At 51.6% G+C, this 23,979-nt stretch overlaps 7 protein-coding genes across 7 annotated transcripts; 4 read left to right on the forward strand and 3 right to left on the reverse strand.

Moving 5' to 3' along the window:
• Window positions 1–4,387: 4,387 nt before the first annotated feature.
• DSM5745_03228 (ArsA family ATPase) lies at window positions 4,388–5,508 on the reverse strand (the record flags this gene model as incomplete). The annotated part of the gene is made up of 3 exons (XM_026745244.1): window positions 4,388–4,430; window positions 4,484–5,073; window positions 5,119–5,508. The coding sequence occupies 3 exons, from the start codon at window positions 5,506–5,508 to the stop codon at window positions 4,388–4,390; spliced, it is 1,023 nt and encodes a 340-aa protein (XP_026606110.1).
• A 657-nt stretch (window positions 5,509–6,165) lies between these two features.
• On the forward strand, window positions 6,166–6,735 carry DSM5745_03229 (hydroxyisourate hydrolase; the record flags this gene model as incomplete). The annotated part of the gene is made up of 1 exon (XM_026745245.1): window positions 6,166–6,735. One exon carries the CDS (start codon window positions 6,166–6,168, stop codon window positions 6,733–6,735), a length of 570 nt encoding a protein of 189 aa, XP_026606111.1.
• Window positions 6,736–9,320: 2,585 nt separating this feature from the next.
• On the forward strand, window positions 9,321–10,945 carry atfA (bZIP transcription factor atfA; the record flags this gene model as incomplete). The annotated part of the gene is made up of 3 exons (XM_026745246.1): window positions 9,321–9,330; window positions 9,549–10,677; window positions 10,726–10,945. The coding sequence occupies 3 exons, from the start codon at window positions 9,321–9,323 to the stop codon at window positions 10,943–10,945; spliced, it is 1,359 nt and encodes a 452-aa protein (XP_026606112.1).
• A 3,131-nt stretch (window positions 10,946–14,076) lies between these two features.
• DSM5745_03231 (uncharacterized protein) lies at window positions 14,077–14,489 on the reverse strand (the record flags this gene model as incomplete). Its single annotated transcript, XM_026745247.1, has 2 exons — window positions 14,077–14,412; window positions 14,460–14,489. 2 exons carry the CDS (start codon window positions 14,487–14,489, stop codon window positions 14,077–14,079), a joined length of 366 nt encoding a protein of 121 aa, XP_026606113.1.
• Window positions 14,490–16,641: 2,152 nt separating this feature from the next.
• Window positions 16,642–17,486, forward strand: DSM5745_03232 (uncharacterized protein; the record flags this gene model as incomplete). Its single annotated transcript, XM_026745248.1, has 2 exons — window positions 16,642–16,735; window positions 16,792–17,486. 2 exons carry the CDS (start codon window positions 16,642–16,644, stop codon window positions 17,484–17,486), a joined length of 789 nt encoding a protein of 262 aa, XP_026606114.1.
• Window positions 17,487–18,834: 1,348 nt separating this feature from the next.
• On the reverse strand, window positions 18,835–19,117 carry DSM5745_03233 (uncharacterized protein; the record flags this gene model as incomplete). Its single annotated transcript, XM_026745249.1, has 2 exons — window positions 18,835–19,061; window positions 19,105–19,117. 2 exons carry the CDS (start codon window positions 19,115–19,117, stop codon window positions 18,835–18,837), a joined length of 240 nt encoding a protein of 79 aa, XP_026606115.1.
• Window positions 19,118–22,227: 3,110 nt separating this feature from the next.
• On the forward strand, window positions 22,228–23,312 carry DSM5745_03234 (uncharacterized protein; the record flags this gene model as incomplete). Its single annotated transcript, XM_026745250.1, has 4 exons — window positions 22,228–22,261; window positions 22,316–22,410; window positions 22,471–22,500; window positions 22,554–23,312. 4 exons carry the CDS (start codon window positions 22,228–22,230, stop codon window positions 23,310–23,312), a joined length of 918 nt encoding a protein of 305 aa, XP_026606116.1.
• Between the last annotated feature and the right edge of the window lie 667 nt (window positions 23,313–23,979).

Here is a 23,979-nt window from a genome sequence, read left to right on the forward strand (position 1 = left end):
CTATTCCCTTGTTGGTTCTGTTCATGTTGGTAGCTTCCCCGCAGTCATGCGCGGGCTTCTTCTCGTCTTGAATGATATGATATGATGGAAACCAGCAGAGTGGCATCAGGCCGGCGTTCAGGTGGTCCCGCTTTTCGACGTTTCAACTTACCCATCTTCCTATTTACCTATCTACCTACCTTGCTTTACCTATTTATCTCTATCCTCTTTCTTCCACCTTCTAGTCGCTGGCTACCGAATCAACAAGATACCAATCCAGTTCAGGGAAATTGAGTGAACCCGGTAGAGGATCGTCTCTTTCCCTCGAGACCACTCGGAAGCATCGAACTATCTTCCTTTACTTGATTTGATCTTTTGACCTGATCGATGTTGTTATGAATGATTTATAGAGATGATGTCAATAAATCGGTACTTGATACTGCGTCCGAAACCCACTGGTTGCGTTGAGTAAATGGCATAGATGGTTGCCGTAGAGTATGTCTAGGGTGCAAGAACGCAGACACCGGCGAGATGCACACTTTATAACTAAGCCTAAGCGTATGAAGTGGATTAGAAGAGATAGATATGTGCGTCAGAGCTCGAATCTTGTTCCTCCCTTGGTGTATACCGAGGTAACCTTGCCCCTGCTCATCCCAGCTCTGCTTGTTCTATATCAGATTACTGATGTAGTAAGATGATCATGAAGTTCAATGAATTAAAAGAGAACTAGGATATCCCTGCTATGTGAATGGCTATTAATACCAAGCAATCAAATGCCCATAGAAACTACTAGCAAAATCGATTCCAAGCCATGGGCGGGGCAGACAAACAGAGGCGCCTTGCACCTCCAGATCTCTGCGAGATCCGACATTTTGCCCGTAAAGTTTGTGTGGACAGCAGTCCGTGCCTGTCCACTAAATGCGCACTTGTAATTATGTAGACAGTTGCCTGCTCAACATCGCTAAGCAGAGCGTTATCCCAGGACCGAAGCTGAATAAACTCGCTTTCTCACTTCTTCCTGTCAAAACCGAGACGAATTACAAGATCAGGTTGCTGTTGTTTGTTGGGGGACGACGAAGAGTGGTAGGTAGATAAAGATGATAGGTAGATCGGTTGTAAGGGAAGAAAAATCTAGAGCAGTGGATATCTCTGGTGCCGAAATGAAACAGGAGACGAGGAAGCCGAGAGAATATGCTTGGACATGCATGAGCAGACGCTGGACAACCTTGTGAACGGAATGTGGGAACATGTCTAGTAAAGAAGTTGGATGGAACCCGAAACACCGAGAAGGAAATGCTGGGACTCAGGGACTCACTTTACTCCCTTTCGCCGTGGGGAGCTGAGTCCTCTAATCCGTATTCCTCGAGCAACGAGGCCAGTTTCTGATGGGGACGGGGTGAGTGGCGTACATGTATGGTGCGAGAAGGAGGTGACCGGGGGAAAGAGGAACTAGGGCAATAACATATGCGTAAACAGAAAGGGGTCCCGGAAAATGCGACGCTGGGAAACAAAGCAACAGTTTATGGAACAGCGCAGGAGTCTATCGTCTTCTGGACTCGTATTCCCCCTGCCGTCGGCGTGGAGGCCCCGATGGCAGCCGAACGGGGATGATCTCGTTGATGTAGGGTTCTGATTGCGGATTGGGGTCGCCGCTCATTCGAAGGGCTTCTTGCCGTTCGTATTCGCGGGACATGATGGCAAGGTCGTTGATTTGTTCCTGAGTAAGCCCTCAGTACTCAATTTCTCTGGTTATTCCTGAAAGAGGAAGAAGAAGCACATACCCTTGTCAGAGGTACACCCACAATCAGGTAACCTTCGCGCCCCTTTGCTCTCGTAAGTAAGTTGTTAGGGCAAGTGTTTCCATCAAGACGGTGGGTAGAAATGGATCCGCGAGGTCAAGTCGGAGGTTTACCTGGTAAGTATATGGCCGGACGGTGGCAGTAGGTCCCAGAAAGTATTGGATCTGGCCTAAGACAATCTGGCGGGAGAGTCCATATCCTGGCAGCCAGTACTGTTGGACCTGAGACATTTTCTGTCCCCTCGTGCCCCGGAACGTTCTTGATGGGGATAGGTGTCTGGCGTATGTATGCGAGTGGCTAAAACAGTCAATCCTCTTGGGAGAAGGTAATTTCAACCGGTAGGACGGCGGTAGTGGTGGTTATGAGGGCCTCGTAAGCAGACACATACAAGCGCCTTTATAGAGGTATATATACTTCGCATGTTCCTTCCATGCAAGGGAACAACAGTATTAGTCAAAGGAATGCGGAATGGAAACGGTCAGCGTTTCTACGTGGGGATAGCCTTTAGAGGTCGGCGCCGGCCCAGGAGAAGGAGTCAGACTGACATGCTGATCAGCAAGGTCTAATAATATAAACTATCAGCAACAGTAAGAAACCGGGGCAACAAGGGGGCTCACTATGGATCCTGTGACAGACAGACGAACAATGGAGCGAGCTGTGAGGGCTGTTGCTGGGTCTGCTGTTCATGTCGGATCCCGGCGAAACCGCCTCACTCTTTCATCCAACCCTTTTGCTCCGGTAAAATCGAAGATAAAAGTGAGGCTTGAACACAATAGGAACTAGGCCCCTTTCAACAAATCGATGCAATTTCTGGTATTTGCCGGTAGTGGTCCTGGTTCTTGGCCGACTCTGCGGTGAACCTACTTCCTGCATCCAGAGTAATCCGCCAGTTTATGTATGATGCCGTGGCTCCATGAACGGGGTATCGAGAGCCCAGTGCGGCGCGCGTAGCTCCTCCTCGGTGCGTCCCGCAATTTTCGTCTGTTCGCCGGAGACTAGGGACAGGTTGCGAATCTCGTTCTTTCAAACTCGCGGAGACCTGAACCTCTCGACCAAAGCAGAGTGACACTTGCATGAAACGGGCTGATGGGATACTCCCTGGAATCATGAGGCGGCGTAGATCTGGAAAAGAACCACGTCGAGTTCAGCCCGCTGTAGCTCCGAGCTCGAACAGAGAGACCAATCACGTTGAGCCCCATTCTCGAAGGATCCCATATTTATTTTTCTAGCGAAGCTCCGCGTCTCTCCGCCCTTCTGGGTCTTGGTGCTCTGCCTCATCGACTCGGGATAGATGTAGTCGGAAAGTTGGATAAGAATCACCCGAACACCAAGTATCGACGTCCTATGCAAGAATCCATTTGCGGAAGGATGCTTGGCTTTTTCCAGCGCAGTGTCATTGACAGGGTCGGAGTAAATAGAAATGCACGAAAGGATACGCTACGGTCGCGATTGGTCCTCCACAAGCAAATGGCATTTATGTTGTCTCGTATTGGATTCCCAGCCCACTTCGCGATATTGTCCAGTACCAGCTTACTCCACAATGGTTAAGCTCCCTGGCAGGGTGGCAATCAGGCCCGTTGATTCCTTGGTGTTTGTTGTTAGTCTCTGCTGCTGCATAGACGCGCAAATAGTCTGTATGCAATAATGACCACACGGCGAACAGGCATAGGTGGCCATGAGTCGCGCTGAAGGAACCCCGCGATGTGAGTGCTGTTTTGTTCGAGTTGGGGTATGAGTATAGTCAATTGACATGGACGAGGCCTTGAACTAACAATCTAGACCATTGATCGGCATTCTCGACCGTCTCGAACCCGTGGCCTAGGCTGAATACTCAAAAGTCGGAACTCGAAAGCTGAACGGATCCATCTGTGGATCGATTACCGGGTGTCATACCGTAAGCTCTGGCCTAGTGAACCAGGCAGTGAGATGACCGTATGTGTTTATGATAAGACCCCAGGCAAAGTGGCTGGTGCAACACACCTAGCTTTCTGACATTATGCCATGATTGGTCCTTGGTGACGCATGTATGTGATATTCCACCAGTCATTCGAGCGTTCTTGAGAAGACAACAGCACATTTCTGGGATGCTCACGCTTCGGACGGGTGACTCGGGGGGCAGCTTTGGCCCCAATAGAGAGTTTGATTGCCGGCATCATACAATGCACCCGGACCACCGAGGACGACTTGGGCCTATCATGGGCTCTCACGGAAAGGAAGTAGGTATGTCGTTTCGAGCCTTACCGGGGCGATAAACCGAGGTCCGCAGAGCAAGGTAACATTGTGATAGACGATAAAAGACAGCAGCCCGATGAAGGCGAGTGAGGCGCTGTGGCGATACCAGGACGGCCAGTAGGGTAGAGGAGAGCCTTGGAAGAAACGAGTGAGCAAGGGGAAGATGAAGGATGGACAGGGAAAGAGCGAGGCTGAAACAAAAGGAAACATAGAAGCATTGACGAGGCGGACCTTCATCCCCTCTTGACTGTACAGTAGACGTAACCGTGTAGCAACGCTTCAAAATGATTGTATATTACTGTCTATCTCGTTCTCGTAACTCATGCCAAACAAAGATACCATCCGCTTACTGAACCCATCATTATGTATGACACTGCTTAGTTGGGGGGCACATAAGGGTTGATAAGCATGTCGCTGAATCTGTTCAAAGCGTTAGCCAAAGCGGAAACAATGACTGCAAACGAGCGACTTACTTTTCGAGCTTCTCCTTCCCTCGGACCTCCTCGACGAGCAACGGCATCCTAACGACATTGAAGTCTTCATAGAGTTCCTCGATCTGCTCCAGGTACTTCTTCTGCATCTTTCTCCGCGCATTGCACTGCTCGCAGTCACTGCCTTGCTTAGGGAAGAGAAGCTGGTTGACCACAATTGCGTGGGTGTCGATTTGGTAGCTTGTCAGCTCCTGGATCATACGCTCGGTCTCGTATAGAGACAAGAATTCCGCAATACAAACGCAGACAAACGTCGTCATGTCAGGGTTCTTGAACTGGTTGTTGACTTCGCCGATGGTTTCCCTCAGTGACTCCATCTTCCGCAGAATCTCATCCAGGTTCTGGCCACCAGGCAATCCACCGCGAGCTCCAAGGATCGAGTTGAGCATGGGCCCAAACTGAGAGGAGAGCTGCGAGAGCTTCGCAAGGGCCTTTTCGAGGACGGTGGGGAACTGGAGGAAGCGGAGGGTGTGGCCGGTGGGGGCAGTGTCGAAAATGATAACCTCATAGGACAGGGACTTGACCTGCTTGAGGACTTCGGCGAATGACATGGCTTCGTCAACACCAGGGATCTAACACCGTTAGCAATCGCCGTAAAGCGCTTGAGCGCAACGTACGCTGAAGGCCAGGTCCTGCATCATGTTCCCAACACCGAGACCAGCCATGGGGTCATCACCCTGTCCGTCGCCGTTCGCGAGAAGGTCCTGAATACTCCCGTTGGGGTCGACTTCCATCGCGCTGAGGTTGGTGTATCCATCAACTAGACGAGCCTCCTTCCCGAACTTCTGGCCAAAGGCATCACTGAGGTTGTGCGCGGGATCGGTGGAGATGAGAAGAACAGACTTGCGGGCTTTGGCAAGCTGAATGGCGAGTGAGCAAGAGGTTGTGGTCTTTCCGACACCTCCTTTGCCTCCGACGAAAATCCATCGCAGTGTTTTCTGGTTGACGATCGACTGGAGGGTGGGCTCCATGAGGTCGTCGTCGTGGACAATCGCGGTCGAGGACATTGTGGCGGACGAATTTCGACGACGATTTCTGGAAAGTTGAGTCTGTACGATAGATATATGGTCAGACGGCAATGGGCAAAGGCTTGAGTGACAGGCGTACCACGTTCTGTAGGCAGTTGTTGACTGTGAGTCTTCCCGGCAACGGTCAAAAGTTACAGGCGAAGCTCCAGGAAGCGGAAAGAAAGACTAGCGCTGTCACCCGGATCGGCGCTACTCTATATACAAACGCAGAGTATTGATTGTGCAGAACAAAGTAGTCCAAGCAGCTGATGTTAGCTTTTGGGTTTCACTGTCGTCAGACCGAAGGCGTCTTGGCCGCTAAATGACACGTGCAAGGCGCTTTCGTCTCAGGCTCTACTCCGTGCGCTGGATGAGCAGATACCCCACCATACAATCCCCGTGCTTCAGGTTCCTGAAAGCTAATCTCGACTACACTGAATGTGAGAAGACATCTTAGATAAGCTAGCAGTGTTCGATTGCTGGCATATTATCTGCGCCGAAGAGCTCGCGAATACCCTGCTGAGGTTCTACTAACTCCGGAGAGCTCCTCGTCGGTGGCCTCCGACAGAGAGCGGAGTTCGAAAGCAGCATAAAGCTGATACTTTCTCCCTCGTCCAACACCTCCCTTTCCCAACCTACAACTTCTTCTCCTACTTAATGGACACTAGTTCCAAAAACCAAGCATCAAGTGACCTGAGCAAAGTCACAGACCGTCTGAGCCTCTATCAGAACCACCTCCTTTCATCCTCACCCTCATATACAGCATCCTCCTCCACGAACTTACCGTCAAAAAACCCAGCGCCAATGTCTCGCGACCCGATTACCTGCCACGTACTCAACACCCTAACCGGCACGCCGGCCGCGCACCTCCCCGTCACCCTCGAGCTCCTCTCCAGCCCCTCCTCCGCAACATCCAGCAATGTCCGCTTCACCGCAACAACAAACGCAGACGGCCGCGTAGCGAGCTGGACACCCGCGACAGCAGACGCATATCGCGTTCCCGAGATCCTCGCCTCCCTCCCCGCGTCCGACAGCAAGACAAACTGGGCTCTGCGATTCGAGGTCGGGCCGTGGTTTGAAGCGCAGGGCGTCGAGAGTTTCTGGCCGGAGGTTGAGGTCAAGTTTACGGTTAAGGGGCGCGGAAAGGAGGGCGAGGAGGGCTGGAGGCATTATCATGTTCCGGTGCTGCTGGGGCCTTGGAATTATTCGACGTATCGGGGGTCGTGATGCGCTATTCGTCGAGGCGCTGAATGGCTTATATAGCAGGTTGTCATATATGGTGCTGGAAGCTAAGAACATATATAGATATCGCGGAGTGTCGGATCTCGCAGAGATCTGGAGGTGCAAGGGGCTCCGTTTGTCTGCCCCGCCATGGCTCAGAATCAACTTTGCTAGTAGTTTCTATGGGCGTTTGATTGCCGGTATTTATAGTCATTCCCTTAGCAGAGATATTCTAGTTCTCTTTCTAATCCATCCAACTTCATGAGTCTACACCTAATCTGACGTGGAGTAGCGGAACTGAATCTGACCTTATCATGTCATTATCGATTGTTTACTCTGTATAGTCAGTGTTAAACGGGATGACGTGAGTGTGGAGTGCGGAGATTATATATCTTTGACCTCGCGGGGAAGAGGGTCCCTGGATGTGCAAAATATGGTATTCTAAGTATCCATCCGTCAAAACAAATTGCGATCCTCTATACAGAGTAAATAATCTCATTTAGAGCTCGAAGACCATCAACCACTGTCTCAACTGCTAACGACGAGTTCATCAATATAGACTTTGGCTATGGGTAGAACGGGCCAGTGCTCAGACCAGGTATGGATACAGCTGTCAAGAGCCGACGGGAACCACATTTGCCGAGACACTCAGGGGCGTTCGAATAGTAATAGAATGCTTAACTTGACCGCTTCTCTACTGAGTACTTTCATCGTTCGATAATTACAGACACTCGCGTGTATTCAGGTAGAAGTACATCGAACGTTGATACAAGTAACCAAGCACTCTGGGGTAGCCTAGGCGTGCTCTACTAGACGGGTGGCTTTCCGTGTCAGAACTAAAAGATAGCGCTTGCGCCTTGCAGCATCAAGGGCCAGGATTCTAGCCGATACGGCTGGCAAGTCGCACTGATCATGAATCCTGCTCGACACGCGTCCATCGCATCAAATGATTTCTTATCAGCGCGGACAATCGCAGAAATTCGCGAGATACTCCGAGGCAAGTCTAGAATTCGAGTGGCAACTAATTACTGGCTGCTGTTGGCTGCTGTCGAGCGACGAGTCCAGTATGATGTGCTCACGTGATAGAAATCCGCAGAATTGTTCTGGTTGCGTCATCGTCTTACGGACCAATCAGGCATTGACCGAGTGGTTTGATTTCCTGGAAAAACTGCGCTAAGGAACGAGAATATACAGCGACACGCCCTAAATGGTCAGTTAGAGTCCACCGCCTAGGACGTTGAATGACTATGATTCGCTTAGATGCAATGCGGCAGGTCAATTTGGACGTGGGCCCTGACAGGACAGATGAGTGGCTAAAGGGCAGTGGGCCAACAGCCTTAGCGAGTTGTCAGTGGCCATCCGCCCGGCTGGACCGAAACCCTCGGGTCCACAGCGTACAGATGAAATTCCTGTCGTCGTCACACTGAAGTCATCCGATGGGATGGCCCCTTCGTGCCATCGCTATCGCGGACAGATCTTGGAAGGCTCAAGGGTACATGCCTATCGCAGTAGCTGAGACCTCTGGATCTGCCTGGTATTTTACCTTCTGTATCCCCTGGGTCCGTCGCATCCTTGATTGTTGTGCGATTAGTTGTGTGCACAAACCCAGTAATCAGTTCTCGAGGTTGCGTCATCCACATTGGTGCAAGAAATTGCCGGAACCCACCCTCAACGAAGACGGCCACCAGTCGAGATTCACTGTCGAGACTCTCGGTTCCGGCCAATCAGACGTGGTATTTTCGTCTTCCATTTCAGTTTTTCGTTTGAGATTTTCCAGGTCTGTGTGTGCGTGGAAGAGAAGAGAGTCGAGTGCAGACAGAGCAGAGTCGGGACCTCGAGTCAGGGCGCCACAGTCTGGATACAACCACAGCACGGCCAGGAGTCTGGCTCTCGAGAAAGTGCAACGCAGCCGGCAGACTGGGGGCTTTTGTACGAATCCAGGGTCGCAGATATCGAGGACCTTCTGCCGCTTACCTCATAGCCGACCGCCTCCCCTCCTCCCCTAAATTGCAAAAACTCCCTGTCCAACCCTCCCAGACTACGTCACAACTTCTTTCCTTCTTCTCTCTCCATCTTCCAATCCATTCATCATACCCAGTGACTTTGGCCTCGCCTCGTCCTGCCTCGCCCTTTCTGGGGTACAACCACACTGCACTACTCATTAATGCATGGACATCTCTGTCTGCTCTTTGAATTGTGTTCTCTGAGCTCACTATACGTCACTTCTTGATCTCTTCTGCCCTTGACGCGCTCCCGTGCGATACTCCCAAGAGGCGTCCACAGATCGCGCCCTCCCTTCGTTTCTCCATACTGTATTGAATCCTTTACTTGCTTCTCCTTTCTTAATCGCCTTTCGCCACTTGGCCCAATCGGTCCTGCTCTTACTTTTTTATACTCTTTTTTCACTTTTTTTTTTTTCTGTTTGGGACCACGGATCCCCTGCAGCCTCCTTATTATTCAGCTAATATATCATCAACCCGATCGCGGAGGGAACTATGTCTGCCGCCGTGGCTTCGGCAGTCTCAACAACTCTCCCTTCTAATGCTGCCATGCATTCCTCCCCAATGGACGCGAAAAGACACAGCGCCAAAATGGACAATGGTGAGTTCTCTCGATGTCTGGTACAAATCGTAGGATCTATGGTTGTGTGGCACTCTTCCCGACTTGGATGTTGTCTCTCCCATCGTGTGTCGGGATGACCTCATACAACCCTTATTGTCTACCCGGATGACGTTGCACAACTACTCCCCCTGCTTCTTTTTACACTGCGCATTGTCGCGACTTTGTCGTCATCCTATACTGACTTTGATGATTCCCAGACGCCTCATCGGATACCAAAGAGTCAAAGACAGATGGCGAAGTCCAGAACCCATTAGCACCTCCTCCACGGCCTAACCCAACGGCCGCCACTGATACACCCGACTACTTCAATTCAGTTCACAACCCCTTCGCTTTGGAGCCGAATCCCTTTGAGCAGTCATTCGGCGGGGGCTCCGGGGAAACCCCAGGGAAGTCAATACTTCCTCCTGTCGCTTCGATAACGTCGCCTGCCCTGCCAGGCACTAGCTCCGCCGGCGGCGCATACAACTGGTCGAACTCCCTGCGCTCGGGCCCTCTGAGTCCGGCCATGCTCGCAGGGCCTGCCGGTGGGAGCGACTACTTCGACAGCATTGGAAGGGGCTTCCCAACGCCGAATGAGTCTTCACTCCGCACCGGTTTGACGCCAGGTGGCGGAGGTTCCATGTTCCCGGCCCCGAGTCCCAACTCTCAAGCTTTGTTAAACCAGCTGCAAAACGGAGGCGCAACTCCCTCTACCATTGAGTTCCACCGCACAGCATTGAATGTAAAGAAGAACGGCATTGCGCCTACATCCAACCCAACCGGCGAAGCCGACCAAGTACCACAGATTGCAACAACCATGGACATAAAAGCAGCACAACCCGCGACGGTCGACTTCGGGCCGCATGATGCAGCCGATGCTGCTAACGGCCTGTTCATGCTGGCCAAGGGCGGACAACCGACGGCGAACCAGTTTGCTGCCGTGCCGAACCAGACGGCCATCCCACCACAGACACTTCAGACTAGCGAAATCTTACACGATCAAAATGCCGCCCGACGCCAATCGGCCAATGTAAATGGTGTAGTTAACGTGAGAGAACCCAGCGGCGACGCCTCAGATATGCAAAGTGAGGCCAAACCTGCCAGAGGCAGGGGCAAGAGAAACGCGTCTACGAAAGCGTCAAGTACAGGAAACAGGCGCAAGACGGACGATTCCACGCAGGGATCGAACAAGAGGACGAAGCTTAACAACGGCTCGGTCAGCACAGAATCTCCGTCGGAGGGGGAATCAGACGACGAAGACCAGCAGCCCGCTTCGAAGAAGAAGGCCGGCGAGACGAAGAAGATGACTGATGAGGAGAAGAGGAAGAACTTTCTTGAGCGGAACAGGTATGTACCTTGCGGTTGGCTCTACAGACTAGGTATTAACGGACTTAGGGTTGCGGCACTCAAATGCCGACAACGGAAGAAGCAGTGGCTTGCCAACCTCCAGGCAAAGGTCGAACTGTTTACGTCAGAGAATGACGCGCTTACGACGACTGTTACTCAACTACGGGAGGAGATTGTCAACCTGAAGACATTGTTACTTGCACACAAAGATTGTCCGGTTTCACAGGCGCAGGGGCTTATCTGGAACCCGAATCCTCCATACACTTGAAGGAATTAATATTATCACTGGCGCAACGGTTTCTGATTTGGCTCGGGTGTACTGTAACAACTAGCAAAAGGTTCAGCGTTCACAGCAAGTAACTGACTGTAAGGAGAAATGACCGTAAGGCTGATCTGCAGACACGTAGCACTTATCGTCTAATCTGACTTCTGACTTCTCACATTGCGCATCTTGATCAATCCACCTGCTGTGATCTGTCAGGTCGCGAGTACAAGATCCTCCTTGATATACTTTCTTCACTTCTTCACCGACTCAACATCATGATCTCCTTCTCCTCGGAAACCTCATACATCCTCAATCCTTCACCAGAAATCTCGGCGCCTGGAGGACGCAAGAATCAAGATAACAGGAATCTCCAACACTCCTGCAGCCCCTGCAGACGCTTCCAATTTCCTTGCTCCTGATGAGTGATGACGGGATCCGATCTTAAGCCGGGCCTGGCCTCGAATGAGGTGGTTGGTGGGCACTGCCGAGGTTCAGGCACATACAGTACATGTAGGCTGAACCTTAAGGTAAGCACTTGTGCACTAGGTACGCTGCGGCGACGATGCAAGTATGGTAGATCGCGCTTGGTAACGGGTGGACCTGCATATGGTGACGGCCAGGGTATGGCTATGGCCATGGTAGGCTGCGGCAACAAAGATAGTGCTGTGCTGTGCCCCTGTTGTCGTTGAGCGGCGAGGTTTTGAGGAAGTGGGAGTGGGAGTGGGAGTGGGAATAAGGTCCGGCAAGGTGCAGGTGCAGGTGCAGGGTGGGTGTGCAGGACCTACCGGTATACCTTATGCAATGCAGCAAGACAACAGGGTAGGTAGATAGATTATTGACGTTCCTATTTTCTTCGAACGAGGACCTGTCTAGGTGTACTGCAGACCATACCTAGGTACCTGCTGCTGCTAGGGTGGTATCATACCGTGCACATCTTAGACCTCGCGCCCAATCGCGGTGCTCTCGATCAGTAGGATGGTCAGTAACAGTGACAGTGACGGTGACTTGAGCCACTGCCGTCTCTCCCTCCCGGCCTCCAGCCTCCAGCTCTACTCCGTTACCTACCTGCACCGACTTTAACCCCCTGGGCTCCTGCAGAACGAAGCGCAGATCCAAGCCCTGCACTGCACTGCAGTGTAGTACGGTAGTATACCTGCATAAAGCCTCAGAAGACAACTGCAGGACCAACGGCGGTCTAGTCTAGTCTAACCTGACCTGACTGCTAACCGGATGCCTGAGTGCGGCGTGCGGGGTCGGTTGATTCACGCGGGAAGGGGAGTACATAGAGCCTGAGGACGGGTTAGGGTAGACATGCAAGCATGCAACTTCAAGCCCTCCCGTCGGGACCAGGAACAGCTGGAACCTGGATATTCGTGAACTATCGATTCGGTGCACCGGCAGCTTCGATTGAGTCGTGGGATTGAGTTGGTGGCAGGGCCTCCGAAGCCCGGGGCGGCGTTCGGCTCAGAGTCCAGACTTGGTAGGTGACGTTGACGTTCACGTTAGAACTTGGCGATCTCCTCTCTACGGAGTAGACGTGAGGTGAATCGCTCCACGGACTGTCTCTTCTCGCTAACCTTTGCGGAGTATGCTTAGGGAGGTATCATATCATATCATATCTGACTTGTCGTGTCTTCAGCCCGCTGATTCAACTTTAAATGTAAATGAGCGGTGAACTATTTCGATTCTTTGAACCTAGTCGAAGGATCGATTGCCATTGTGGTCTACGAGGACTTGTTTGAGGTGCAGGAAAACAGGATCGCGGGGTGGATGTGGATGTGGTCACTGTTGGAGGGTGCTATCCCTTGCTTCTTGTGCGAGAGGAGTCGGGGTCAGGGCCAGGGTCAAATGGCGAGAGGCAGTGAAGTTGGTGTGGGAGATTACGGTAGATCGAGGTGACCCTGCAGTGACCTCAGAGTGAGACAGCTAGTCTACCCAAGGCAGGTTTAGAAGATGTTGTTGGGTAGGTTCTCCCAATAGGTGAACTCCTAACAACTCCTAGACGATGTGGAACTCTGAGCGACATCTACAGACTACTGCAGTCATCCTGCACCTGCAAGTATGCCAAGCTGCGAACGTTTACGGAGCCTTCATTGCTTTTCGCAGTTCGCATACTAACTGTATCCTTGGCCGGAAATATAAACTCCGTAGACGGCGCCGTTGAAGCAGGTCCTGCTTACGTTCCACAAGATTGCCCGGTGCACAGTAGTAATATCACATACGGTACGTGGGACTCCGCGTAACGGCCACGTACAGATCAGATGACCCGGGAATTGGGTAGCAGTGGTCCAAGACATGTACGTCCTAGTCCTACAGGCTTGCAAGTGTCGGTGACAGAGATATGCGATATCAGGCTTGAACGAGTTTCGGGTAGGGTCCCATATCATCCGGTCTCAAGTTAACTGAGACGGCCCTGGCAGCTGGACTGGAGGTCCACGAGACTTGCCAGAAGTGGGACAGCCTCAGTAGGTACCATGTGACAGTGGCACCTTCGGAAACACGCAACGTGGGAAGGATGGAGTTGGGAGAATTGGAAGAAGGACTCTCAGACTGTAGGATGTGCTCCGGACTCCGGAGTGGTAGATTGTGGAATGTATGCGACAGATTATTGTAATTTGTAACAAATGACCAAAACGCCCTGCCCTGCTCCTTGCATGGAACAACCCGATGAACTCCTCGCTAATTAAACGTGTGTGTGAAACGAGCCAGAACGCCAATTGGACATTGGAATAAAACAGGGTAGGAAGTGAGGTGAGTCAGACTGACTGCAGTGGAATGCGGAGATGCAGAGAAAGTGTAATGGGAGATGGTGACATAGGAAAGTATGACCATGCATGTGGTCTGTAGATAGAAAGACAAGACATTATTCGTTGAGCTGCAATGCAAGTATGCAGGAATGCAAGGGGCTCGTAAAGCAAGTAACAAGTAAGCAACGGTAAGCGAAGAAGAGAGACAAGCACGGGGTATAGCAGATGCAAGCGATGAGATGAGAGATTCGTGGTTCGTTGACATTCCGATCAGGCGGGCAATTCACTTGGAACGCCGAGTCTGACGCGCCCTTAGTTCATCGCATTCGCGGCTGAGCAGGCGGCGGATTCCAGAAACAAATCGGGCTTTTGTGGATTCTGTGAACGTTAGCTTAGTTCGTTCGAACAGGTCAGATCCGATCTGACAGGTCCAGCCAGCCCGTTCCATTCCGGTCCAACCGGGCGGATTGGATAGTTCGGGTACGTACCGCTATACCTGCGCAACGAGCGCTTCGAAAGACCGTCCGGGAGTGTGTGTGGTGATGAAGGTGAAGCGGCGACCTCGGCCCAGTATGCGATGTCTTGGTGGTAGCCGGAGTTTTTGGAGGCGTTCTCGTCCTCTTCGATTTGGAGCTGGAGGGCGACGACGTGGGGGTAGAGGTCGCCGAGGGGGTAGAGGAGTGATGAGGAGGAGGAGGGCCGCGAGTAGAGACTCTGGCTTGTCTGGGAAGTGTTAGAACGGTCGGATGGTTTAGAAGGGGAGGACTCACGTAAGGTTCGTAGTTGGATTTGTAGGTCATTGTAGTAGGTTGATTAAGTTGACTGAATAGATTGAGTTGAGTGTGGAAGTAAGGATCGATCGGGACCAAGGTTCTGGGTGTAAGGCACGTTTTGACCTGTCTTGTTGTCTTGATAGTTCCACCACATGTGGGAGAGTCGAGTCTTATATCGTGCTGTCAGAGCTGAGTGGTGATGACGTGGTGGGGAAGACCAAACAGGATGGCTGTCGATTGAGCACATGGCCATGGCCATACATTCCTTCTGTGGAGACTCCTACTCTGACTGACTTCAGCTCAGCTGATTGGGGCCGCAATCTATCTCCCGCCATGATTTGAATTCCTCGCAGATTCAGCACAGCCGGCCAATGGCATGCCGCCAGTGCCTGCGCTAGCCGATTAACCTCTTCCGTCGGAGAGGCTCGGTCGCCTCTCTTGTCTTGATCTGGTGTAGTCTGCTCTGCAGCAGCGTTGCGTCAGGTTACTCTGGGCCTGCTCCACGCTTACATTTTCCACCTCAAACAGGGACAGGGACCCCTGTCAGCCGGGGTGCCCGATGCTGCCATGATGATGCTGGACATTTCCCCCTTGCGTGCGACCACAGGAAGGACTGGCTCGCTTCCACGTTTTTGCACCAGGGTCACTGCATATGCAGAGTGACGACTGATCGATAACCGATAACCAGACAGAGCGACCCCTCATTTACCTCTTCATGATCTTCGCCCAATGCGACCCTCCACTAACTTTCAGTCTGCTAGTCTGGTTGATCGGCGCCCAACACTAACAGACGTGGATCAGGTGGTGGGGAACGTCACTGGGGATCTGTCATGATTTCTGAGGATCATCAGTTTTGAATTGACTTGAAGGCCGTGCTAACTCGGGTGCTGGCAGAGCTATTATAATTGCCTGCACTATTAATTTATTTAGCACGATAACCTAGTAGGTTGGGCGGATTAGACTTGGGCAGGGTGTTTAGTTACCTAGCTATAAAAAAAAAATAATTAGTTTAGTTAAAAATATATTAAAATAGCTAAGTTAAGCACTTAAAAAATAGCTATTAAACCAAGAATATATTAATTAAGTTTTTTAAATTATTAGGATTACACTAGCATTAAATTATATTAAAATAATATAAATACTAAAGTTTTAAAACGCATAAATAGGGACTAAAGTTTTAAACAGGGATTAAAAGCAATAGTTCCTAAACAGGAAAAAAACATGATTAGGGGATTGGACGGGGATGCTCGGGGTGCCTGTGGTTTCATTAGTTTTGAATTAATTTAAAGGCCGTGCTGACTTGGGTGCTGGCAGAGCTATTATAATTACCTGCACTATTAATTTATTTAGCACAATAACCTAGTAGGTTAGGTGGATTAAACTTAAGCAGGGTATTTAGTTACCTAGTTATAAAAAAAAAATAATTAGTTTAGTTAAAAATATATTAAAATAGCTAAGTTAGGTACTTAAAAAATAGCTGTTAAACTAAGAATATATTAATTAAGTTTTTTAAATTACTAAAATTATACCAGCATTAAATTATATTAAAATAATATAAATATTAAAATTTTAGAATATATAAACAGGGACTGGAGTCTTAGACAGGGACTAAAAGTAATAGTTCCTAAATAGGAAAAAAACATGATTAGGGGATTGGACAGGGATGCTCGGGGTGCCTGTGGTTTCAGGCAGGAGTTGCGCACAGCCACCTGCACAATCGCCTACCCCGAGAGATCAATGGTTCAAGCCACAGTGCTCCAGCCACACGGAGAACAAAGCGGCGGTGCGTGGGTCGTGGCGGAGTCGCGGTGGCTTGACACCGTCTCTCAATAGCCTCACGTTTCAGGATTCTCCAGTTCCAGGCCCACTGTCCCCGGCGGGCCCGGCATATAGTAGCTTACATCGGCGGATTCAACACCATTGATCGTCTGCTGCTTTCTTTTTCTTTTCTGGCGGGACGCTCGAGGGCTCGGAATGACCGTGGCCGTTGTTGGCGGAGAGATGGACGGAGGTTGAGTCCGGGTATAAGGAGGCCTCCTCCTCCTCCTCCTGGCAATGTCTCAGTCTCAAGTCAAACCAAATTCAAATCCAATTCAAATCCAAAACAAAGCAATCCGATACTAACCCCTCGCACTTCGGTTCCTGACCCTCTGACTCTTCCTCTTCATGCCCAACGGCAATGACACTGAACGCTCCGGACTCTGGAAAGCAGTCTCCGCGTATGGACTTGCTCGATCCCTCTTTCGTCGCCGCAGTGCCGTCCCAGCCCGCAAGTAAGCTACCATCCCTGCATGTGCCCAATCATCCCTATTCTAAACACCGTCCCCAGAATCGATTGAGGAAGCTGAACACGCTTTCGCCAGACTCGAGCCATTCCACCCATCCTCAATGGATCTCCCTCTAGGAATCCAAAACCACGACTCCAGCCCAGGCGCGCAAATGCCAAACGGGTCCATCCCGCCTGCTCACGCGCCAAACGGATCCCCTCCATCTTCAAGCGCAAATGTCTACCAACCCCCCATCCTGGCCGACTGGTACCCGGCGTACATGGAATGCGTGCGGCACTTCCTCAACCAGGCGCAGCACTCCGCGCCTGTGCAGTCGTTGGCGGCATACATGAACATCCGACTCCCCTACCAACGCGCAAACCCCATCGCGCACTTCGACGCCAATCTCACCGAGAACGGGCAGTCCTGCGCGCAATCCTCTCTGCGCCACTACATCCGGCGGCTCGTCGCAACAGGGAACGACACGCCCGGCATGCTTGAGGCATTCTTCGGCCCGGACTGGGCCCCCGGCGTCGGCGGCATCGCCAAGCAAGAGCGCCTGAATTACCTCTTCACCGCGAAGAGCGCCGGGTACGCGGCTACGAAGGCTGCGTACGATGTCCTGCCTGATGAACAGGCGCCGTTCCTACGGCCTATCCGCGATGCGACGGAGGAGGAGATCGCCATGGCGGAGAAGTGCTGGAGTGAGTGGATGGCGATGGAGGATTGGATGGTGGGGCCGCGTAGTCCGTGGTAGACTAGGAGGTGCGATTGCAATGGTCTGTTTGTTACGAGTGATGATATACGACTTTCCTTGCTTGCTGTCGCTCGTTTGGATTTCCTTTGTCTTTGTCTTTGTCTTGCGTTTTCCTTTCATAGCTCTGTTTGATCGAGTCAATCCAGACCCTGTCTCTACCTAGTTGAGTTGCTTCAGCGAAACAATATACCTGTCTACCTGCCCATCCTACATTCAACCTGCGTATCTCGTTAGATCAGACTTGGCCATACCATAGCGTCGGGCACTGAAGTGCAATGACCCAGTAACCAGACTATCGAATTGTCTAACTAGGTGGGGATAGAATAGATTAACGCTGACAAAAAGAAAATATTGAAATCGTTGTGAACGGAGAATTTGTTGTTTTGGCAGCACAGCCACATCGGTCTCCCCGAGCCCTACCGTACGGGATGCATGGAGCCTGCACTTGCAGCCTGCAGCCTGCAGCCGTCTGCAGCAGAATTCATGCAGATCATCCACTCCAGTGTTATCTCGGCAAAATGTGTAGGTAGGAAATGTCCTCCAACTTTGTTTAGGCGGATTAATCTATTTTTTGTCATGCTTGCAGCTCCAGTCCAGCTTCATGTTCACTTGTTCAGGGACCCATCTACAGCACAGTAGATGTACTAGATAGATACCAAGTAATACAACAGGGGTATCTCCGATGTCAGCCAGCCATGTTTGTTGCTCTGGCAGCGAACTAGATCGTCTGAAATAAGCGAGAGCGGGTTCTTCCCGCCCGAATTTCCAAGCTTTAGCTAGGTATCTCTGCACGCTGCAATTTGACCAGTCAACTCAGATTTACAACAATGATGCAACTGCAACATGAAGCGAGCCGCTCAATTGCCCAGACAGCTTTATCTGAATATTCTTCGCTTCAACTCGTCCAAAGTACAAGGTAGACTACAAACAGGCGCACTGAGTACGGAGTTCGGTCGATCTATTAATATCCTGTCAAGTTTCACCCTCGGCTACCTGCTCCACCTGATCCATCTTGTTACTTGTTCGCCTCACCAGTCGATCTCGGATCTTGTATTCTTGTTGATGAGGATCGACATGACACCCGACTACTGAGTCTGACAAGCGCCATCCATATGGCCGCCATGTGTCCTTAGTCCTTGACTCCTTACGGAGTACCATCGGACCCAATCCAACATCGTCATCAATGCCATTGTGCACCACTGCGCAATGCTCGCTGCTGCCCAACCCACGCCTCCCAAGCATCTCAGTGTTCTAGACTTCGGGTTGCCCCTTTAGGCCATCGCAGGATTCGGTCTGGACTTGGCCAGGAACAGGATTTCCGGTTTCTTGACCCGTCCGCTCCTAGCTCTCACCCCTTTTGGGTATGCAGCTTGAGATCAGGTCCAAGATCGTCTCGAGAGTCGAGCCTCGCTGAGTCCTGAGTCCTGACAGGCGGCCTTGGTGGGGCTGGACCTGAACCAGGAACCGCGTACTTGGGTCGGATGGGATTGACAGATTGACAGATCGACGCGCCTGTTACAGGGTATTCTGTATCTAACACTCCTGGGACGTGCTCAGGGTCAGGATCAGGATTTTCTAGGTAGAAGTTTTTGACTATACTTTCCCTTCGGGTACTTACGCTCTACTGCCATGATCTAGCCCAGTGGAGCTGCTCAGTTCCAGGTCCTCGGGTCGATTGACCTGAGATTGTCAATGTCAGCTGGAGAAGGCGCCCGCTGCCGACTGACGTGCTAGTGCTGCCCCTACCATGCGCTCTGTTCCAATCGCCTGGTAACCCACATGGCCATGACGCCGGCGTGGCAGCCTGCCAGGATGTACCTATTTCAGTCCTTTCTTCACGCGAGTCATGCGTGTTGTCCATCTTGGTATTTCCTTAACTAGGTGCTTACCGAGCAGAAGACTACGAATGCCGAGGTCGCCATGATGGTATGGGGATATACCGTCCAGAAGACAACCCTAGATAATGCTTAGAGTTAGTCCCATTGTGCTATTAGAGTCAAGGCATAGGGAGGAGAAATTGATAACTATCAAGTATATTCTCCAGGTTGGTAATACCTGAATATCAATCAGGATAAACGACCGGTAACACGTTGAATCTCCAGCTTCTCCAGCTGCGTCTTCCCCTTACCACCAAGTAATCCGGCCATAGAGTTATCCGTACCGGTTGCCGACGCTATGAAGCTGGAATGATTTGAGCACAGGTAACCTCGCGATGAAGGGCAGGTAGCGACAACGTATCATCAAGAAAGACAGCCACTCGTCATCTGGTGCTCTGCTCTGCTCTGCTCATGCTCGTGCTCATCCACATCCCACTAATCATCAACATCTCAAAAGTGCCCCAACCTACCGTATCCTCACCTACGAATTCCACTGAAGCATCAACCCCCTCGCAACAACCAGCCTAGCCTACGGTAATCAAGCCGAGACCGCAGTGGAGAGCACCAAAGTCCATCGAGTACTGTCCGGCCCGTCAGCATTTTCGGCACTGGATGGTTAGACCCCAATGGCGTCCAAGCATATCTGCGAGAACTGCAGAGAACATCAGACCTGCCCACCTGCAGCGGCAAGCGGTTCTCTTCCTCATTTCTGCGCCTTCTCTATGGAGCGGATGGGGTTGGTATCGATGCATCAGGGCTGCGTCTGTCTGTCGGAGCTGATTATAACGGGAAAGGAAATCAGATGGAGTCGGGTATTTCGGTGTGTTACCAATGACGGTATGAACACCTAGCAGCGTGAGGCATGTGCGTTGTCTTAGGTAGTGGCCCGCTCGATATTTCGCACGATCGGTTCGTATCATGGAGGGCCACTGCAGTCTTCAACTGTTTGAAGCCTATGTCATTACCAGTCCTACTACCACCTACCTCGCCTTGGATCTAGATTACTATGGATCAATACAAAAGCGTCCAAGATCTACGATTTCCGACGGACGGCACGACTTGATCGGCAATTCCCCAGGACCGAAACAACGCTCCCCGCTCCAACGTCCAAGCCAAGTTGAAGTTGGACAATTCCAAAGCGACCTCACCTCTCGTATTAGACCGTTGCAGAGTCTGCGAAGGTAGGAATGTTGCGCGCCCGCAGAAAACAGGACGATAAGGGCTCCATCCGCGTCCGCGTCCATCCAGCGCTTGGCTTACATCTTTCACGGTCGAGACGTCTTCTGCGGAGTGTATCGCGATGCGCGGCGTATCGCCATCGCTACCGTGGTATCGCCGAAGCCTGGGCGCCCCTTTTGGGGTCCGCCGTGGTAGACCTCGGAGGGTGGAGGGCTGACGGGGACCTCGTCCACGCTCGTTCGCAGAGGTAGGTTTTGGCCTTTGCGCGGAAGCAATGGCTTCACTTTCGGCAAGCGCGGATAAGAGCGGTTCTCTCTTCCTGGGGTGATCGGCCTTCTTGGTAAGATTGGAGATCTGGGTTGCGAGTCGCCCGTAAGGGAGTTGTGGTTCTGGTTCTTTGCGCATCTGGCACCGTGGCCTAGAGGTCTTTGATGGCGAGGATGGCGAGGATGGCGCGAAGGGGAACCTTGGAACAGAAATCGGCTCGAGAGTTATGGTAGAGTAGGCGTCTTTTGTTCTCTGTGGGCTTCAGCCAAGGCCTTGGGCGGTGTTTGCGCGCGGAGGTGGCAGTGATGGAGATCTGTGGGACCGGATGAGGGCGAGACGATTGGGACCTTTTTCGTAGGGGTATGTAAGGGCGGGAAGAATGGATATATAGGAAAGAAGAGCCAGATCAGTGCTGGTAGACACCCAACCCGTTTGACTGTCGGGACTTCAGGGTGCAATTCCACTAGGAGAAAAGATGCCCCTCAGGGAAGTTCGTGATGCTTGCTGGATGCTGACACATCCATTGCAGCCTCAGGCCGTCCACACCTGTCAGACGCAAGCTACACCACGAACTGCACCTCCGAACTGCACGAACTGGTAACACATCACGGCTTTCATCTATCAGTCCACGAGACCCTTGCGTCCCACAATGATGGTCAATCTGGGGAATGGTTCTCTCGTGTAACTGGTCAATGGCAACCACTGGAGACTGATGTCTGGCCCAAGCCAAATTTCGACCCGCCTCCCCTCAAAGAGTCATTGTGCCGGTTCATTGGGCAGTGTTTTTTTGAATTATCCGCGAATAGAAGCGCTCTCGTCTGATCGCGTCTCGAGTCCTGTCGCCGGATTTGGAAGGGAAAGCCGAGCACGAGTCAGGCGCGGCCTACAGAATAGAAACTGCTGGTTCAAGCGGTTCTATCTGGATATGCCTCTCCACCCACACCAGGTTGGTTGGACTTGAATGTGGAAGATGCGCTGCCCCGTAAATAAAGGGGACTCAGCCCCCGCCATTCTAGACGCAATCGAGAACGACTTCCAAGGAGGCGTGGAGACGATATCGTGCGTCTTACTGGACCTTCGCATATAGAACTCTTGGATCTCTGAGATCTGAACCTGGGTAACGCAACACCGTGCTATTATTGACCATGAATAGGACAATCCTAACGGCGTCCAACGGCGTCCAACGGCGTCCTATTGATGGAAATCTCATTGCTGCCGTTGCTCAACCCCGTGTGTTCCAATTGAGGATGCTTCCACTGGTTCTGGCGTCACATGCCTGGGGTTGAGTGTCGAGTCAAAGGTTTGGCCGAAACTCTGATGGGGCCGATTGCGAGGTCGAAGGGTTCAAAAGCGCCGCCGTTCTTCTTCCTGGTCCGGTCGGTATAGACAGAGATCAATCTGTTCCAGCCCAGAGCACAATGTCCAACGAGTGCGCTGGAGCGATCCCTGCTGGTAAAGTTGAACCCTGACTCTCGCAAGAACGGCGCATACTGAACTCTTCAAAAGCATATGCAGCCCAGATCTTTGACGAAGCCAAGGTCCCCTATGTGCTCTGGGGTCATTGGGCCGTTGCTATGTTTGGAAGAAACAAGGCATTTCCGGTACCAGGCTTTCTGCGTCTTCCATATATCAATCAAAATCTAAGCTAACTCTGGATCAAGGACGTTGATTTCATCATCGCTGACGCTGAGGTAAGAAGTGTTTCGGAATCCTCCGGTGTCTCCTTTCCTAAGCATGTGTACAGCCCAATGCCGCCACAAAACCTCTCGATACTGCCATTGCCGCTTTATCCGCCAAAGGCATCCACCGATGCACAGATGCCAGCTGCCAGGAATGGACGTCCGATCGAGCGCCCCCGGTCACTGCCCCTGTTAATGTGAAAGACCCCATCGATTGGGAGGAGGTTGGACAAAACTTGGCAGACAATCGCCTTCACGCCGTCGGCGATGCACACTTCCACCTCGAGTCCACGTACACTTATTTCACCGTTTTGACACTCTACTCCCAGACTAGGATTCTCTGGTGGATGCCCAGACTAAGCTTGCAACCCGTGACTCCCACTGACCCCAACTTCATGCTTACCAACGACGTACGGCTCTTCCCCCCCGGACCACGAGGACCCACCGGCCCTTGGACAGAGCTCTACCCCGTCCGGATCCTGAGAATAAATAAACTAGCCGAGGCCATCATCCTGCTACGCATTCGCGACGGTCACCGGGGCGATGTTAACAGATGTTGGGAAAGGATGTGGCTGAATCTGCTGGGAGATACCCCCGCTGACGGACAACTCACGCCTCAAATGCTGAAATTGAGGGAAGAGATCAACCCGCGGTACAGAATTATCGTGGACCAGTTCTGTGGTCTGCCGACGGGGCGGACGGCCAGAATTGGCTTGATTTGGAAGGAGTTTCGCGACGAAATGCTTGAGACCGGAGAGATGGGGCGGATGCCGTCGCTGCATCCCAAGGATGTTATCCAGCGGATGGGAAAATATCTGCCCTGAAGTGGGATCCGTTCAGCGCTTTTTCCTGTCCACCTGGGTTGTGGGATTATGCTCATCGTCCGGCTTTTGGCCTCTCCCGTGTGTCTCTTTTGTGCTTTTTTGTTGTTTCCGGCGTTGATGTTGACTTTGTATGTCAGAGAGGGGGTGGGGGAAAGAGAGAGCCAGAAAGAGATGGAAAGAAAAAAAGAAAGGATGTCTGAGATTAGTTTCGATGGTCTGAAGCTCAAGTTTACGTGTGTTTTCATGATTTCTTCAAGCTGACGACGAATGTTCACCGTATGCATGCATGGCCGGCAAGGAACATAAACAGCCAGACAGCCAGACAAAGACCATGCAAACAAAGATCTTCAGCTTCTGTAGAGCGCAAAATCTTTTCTCTTTCCTTCCTCCCCCATGTCTCTTCTTCTCCTCTGTCTCTCACCAATTCCCATTTACTCTTTCGCTCCTACTACGAATCCCGTCCTACATCCCGAAAATCACCCGAACACCTACACAACCACCCAACATGAACATCCCTAGTGTCGATGACGTCCAGAGGGCTGCGCATGATGCGATAACGTCTTTAGCCTCTCGGCCAGCATTTCGCAACTACAAGGTCGCTGTAATAGGCGGCTTGGCTCAGGCATATCATATGCCCGACAACGACCGCATCCAGCCAACAGTCTGT

This window comes from Aspergillus mulundensis, assembly GCF_003369625.1.
Source record: "Aspergillus mulundensis strain DSM 5745 chromosome Unknown scaffold_2, whole genome shotgun sequence".
Taxonomy (NCBI): domain Eukaryota; kingdom Fungi; phylum Ascomycota; class Eurotiomycetes; order Eurotiales; family Aspergillaceae; genus Aspergillus; species Aspergillus mulundensis.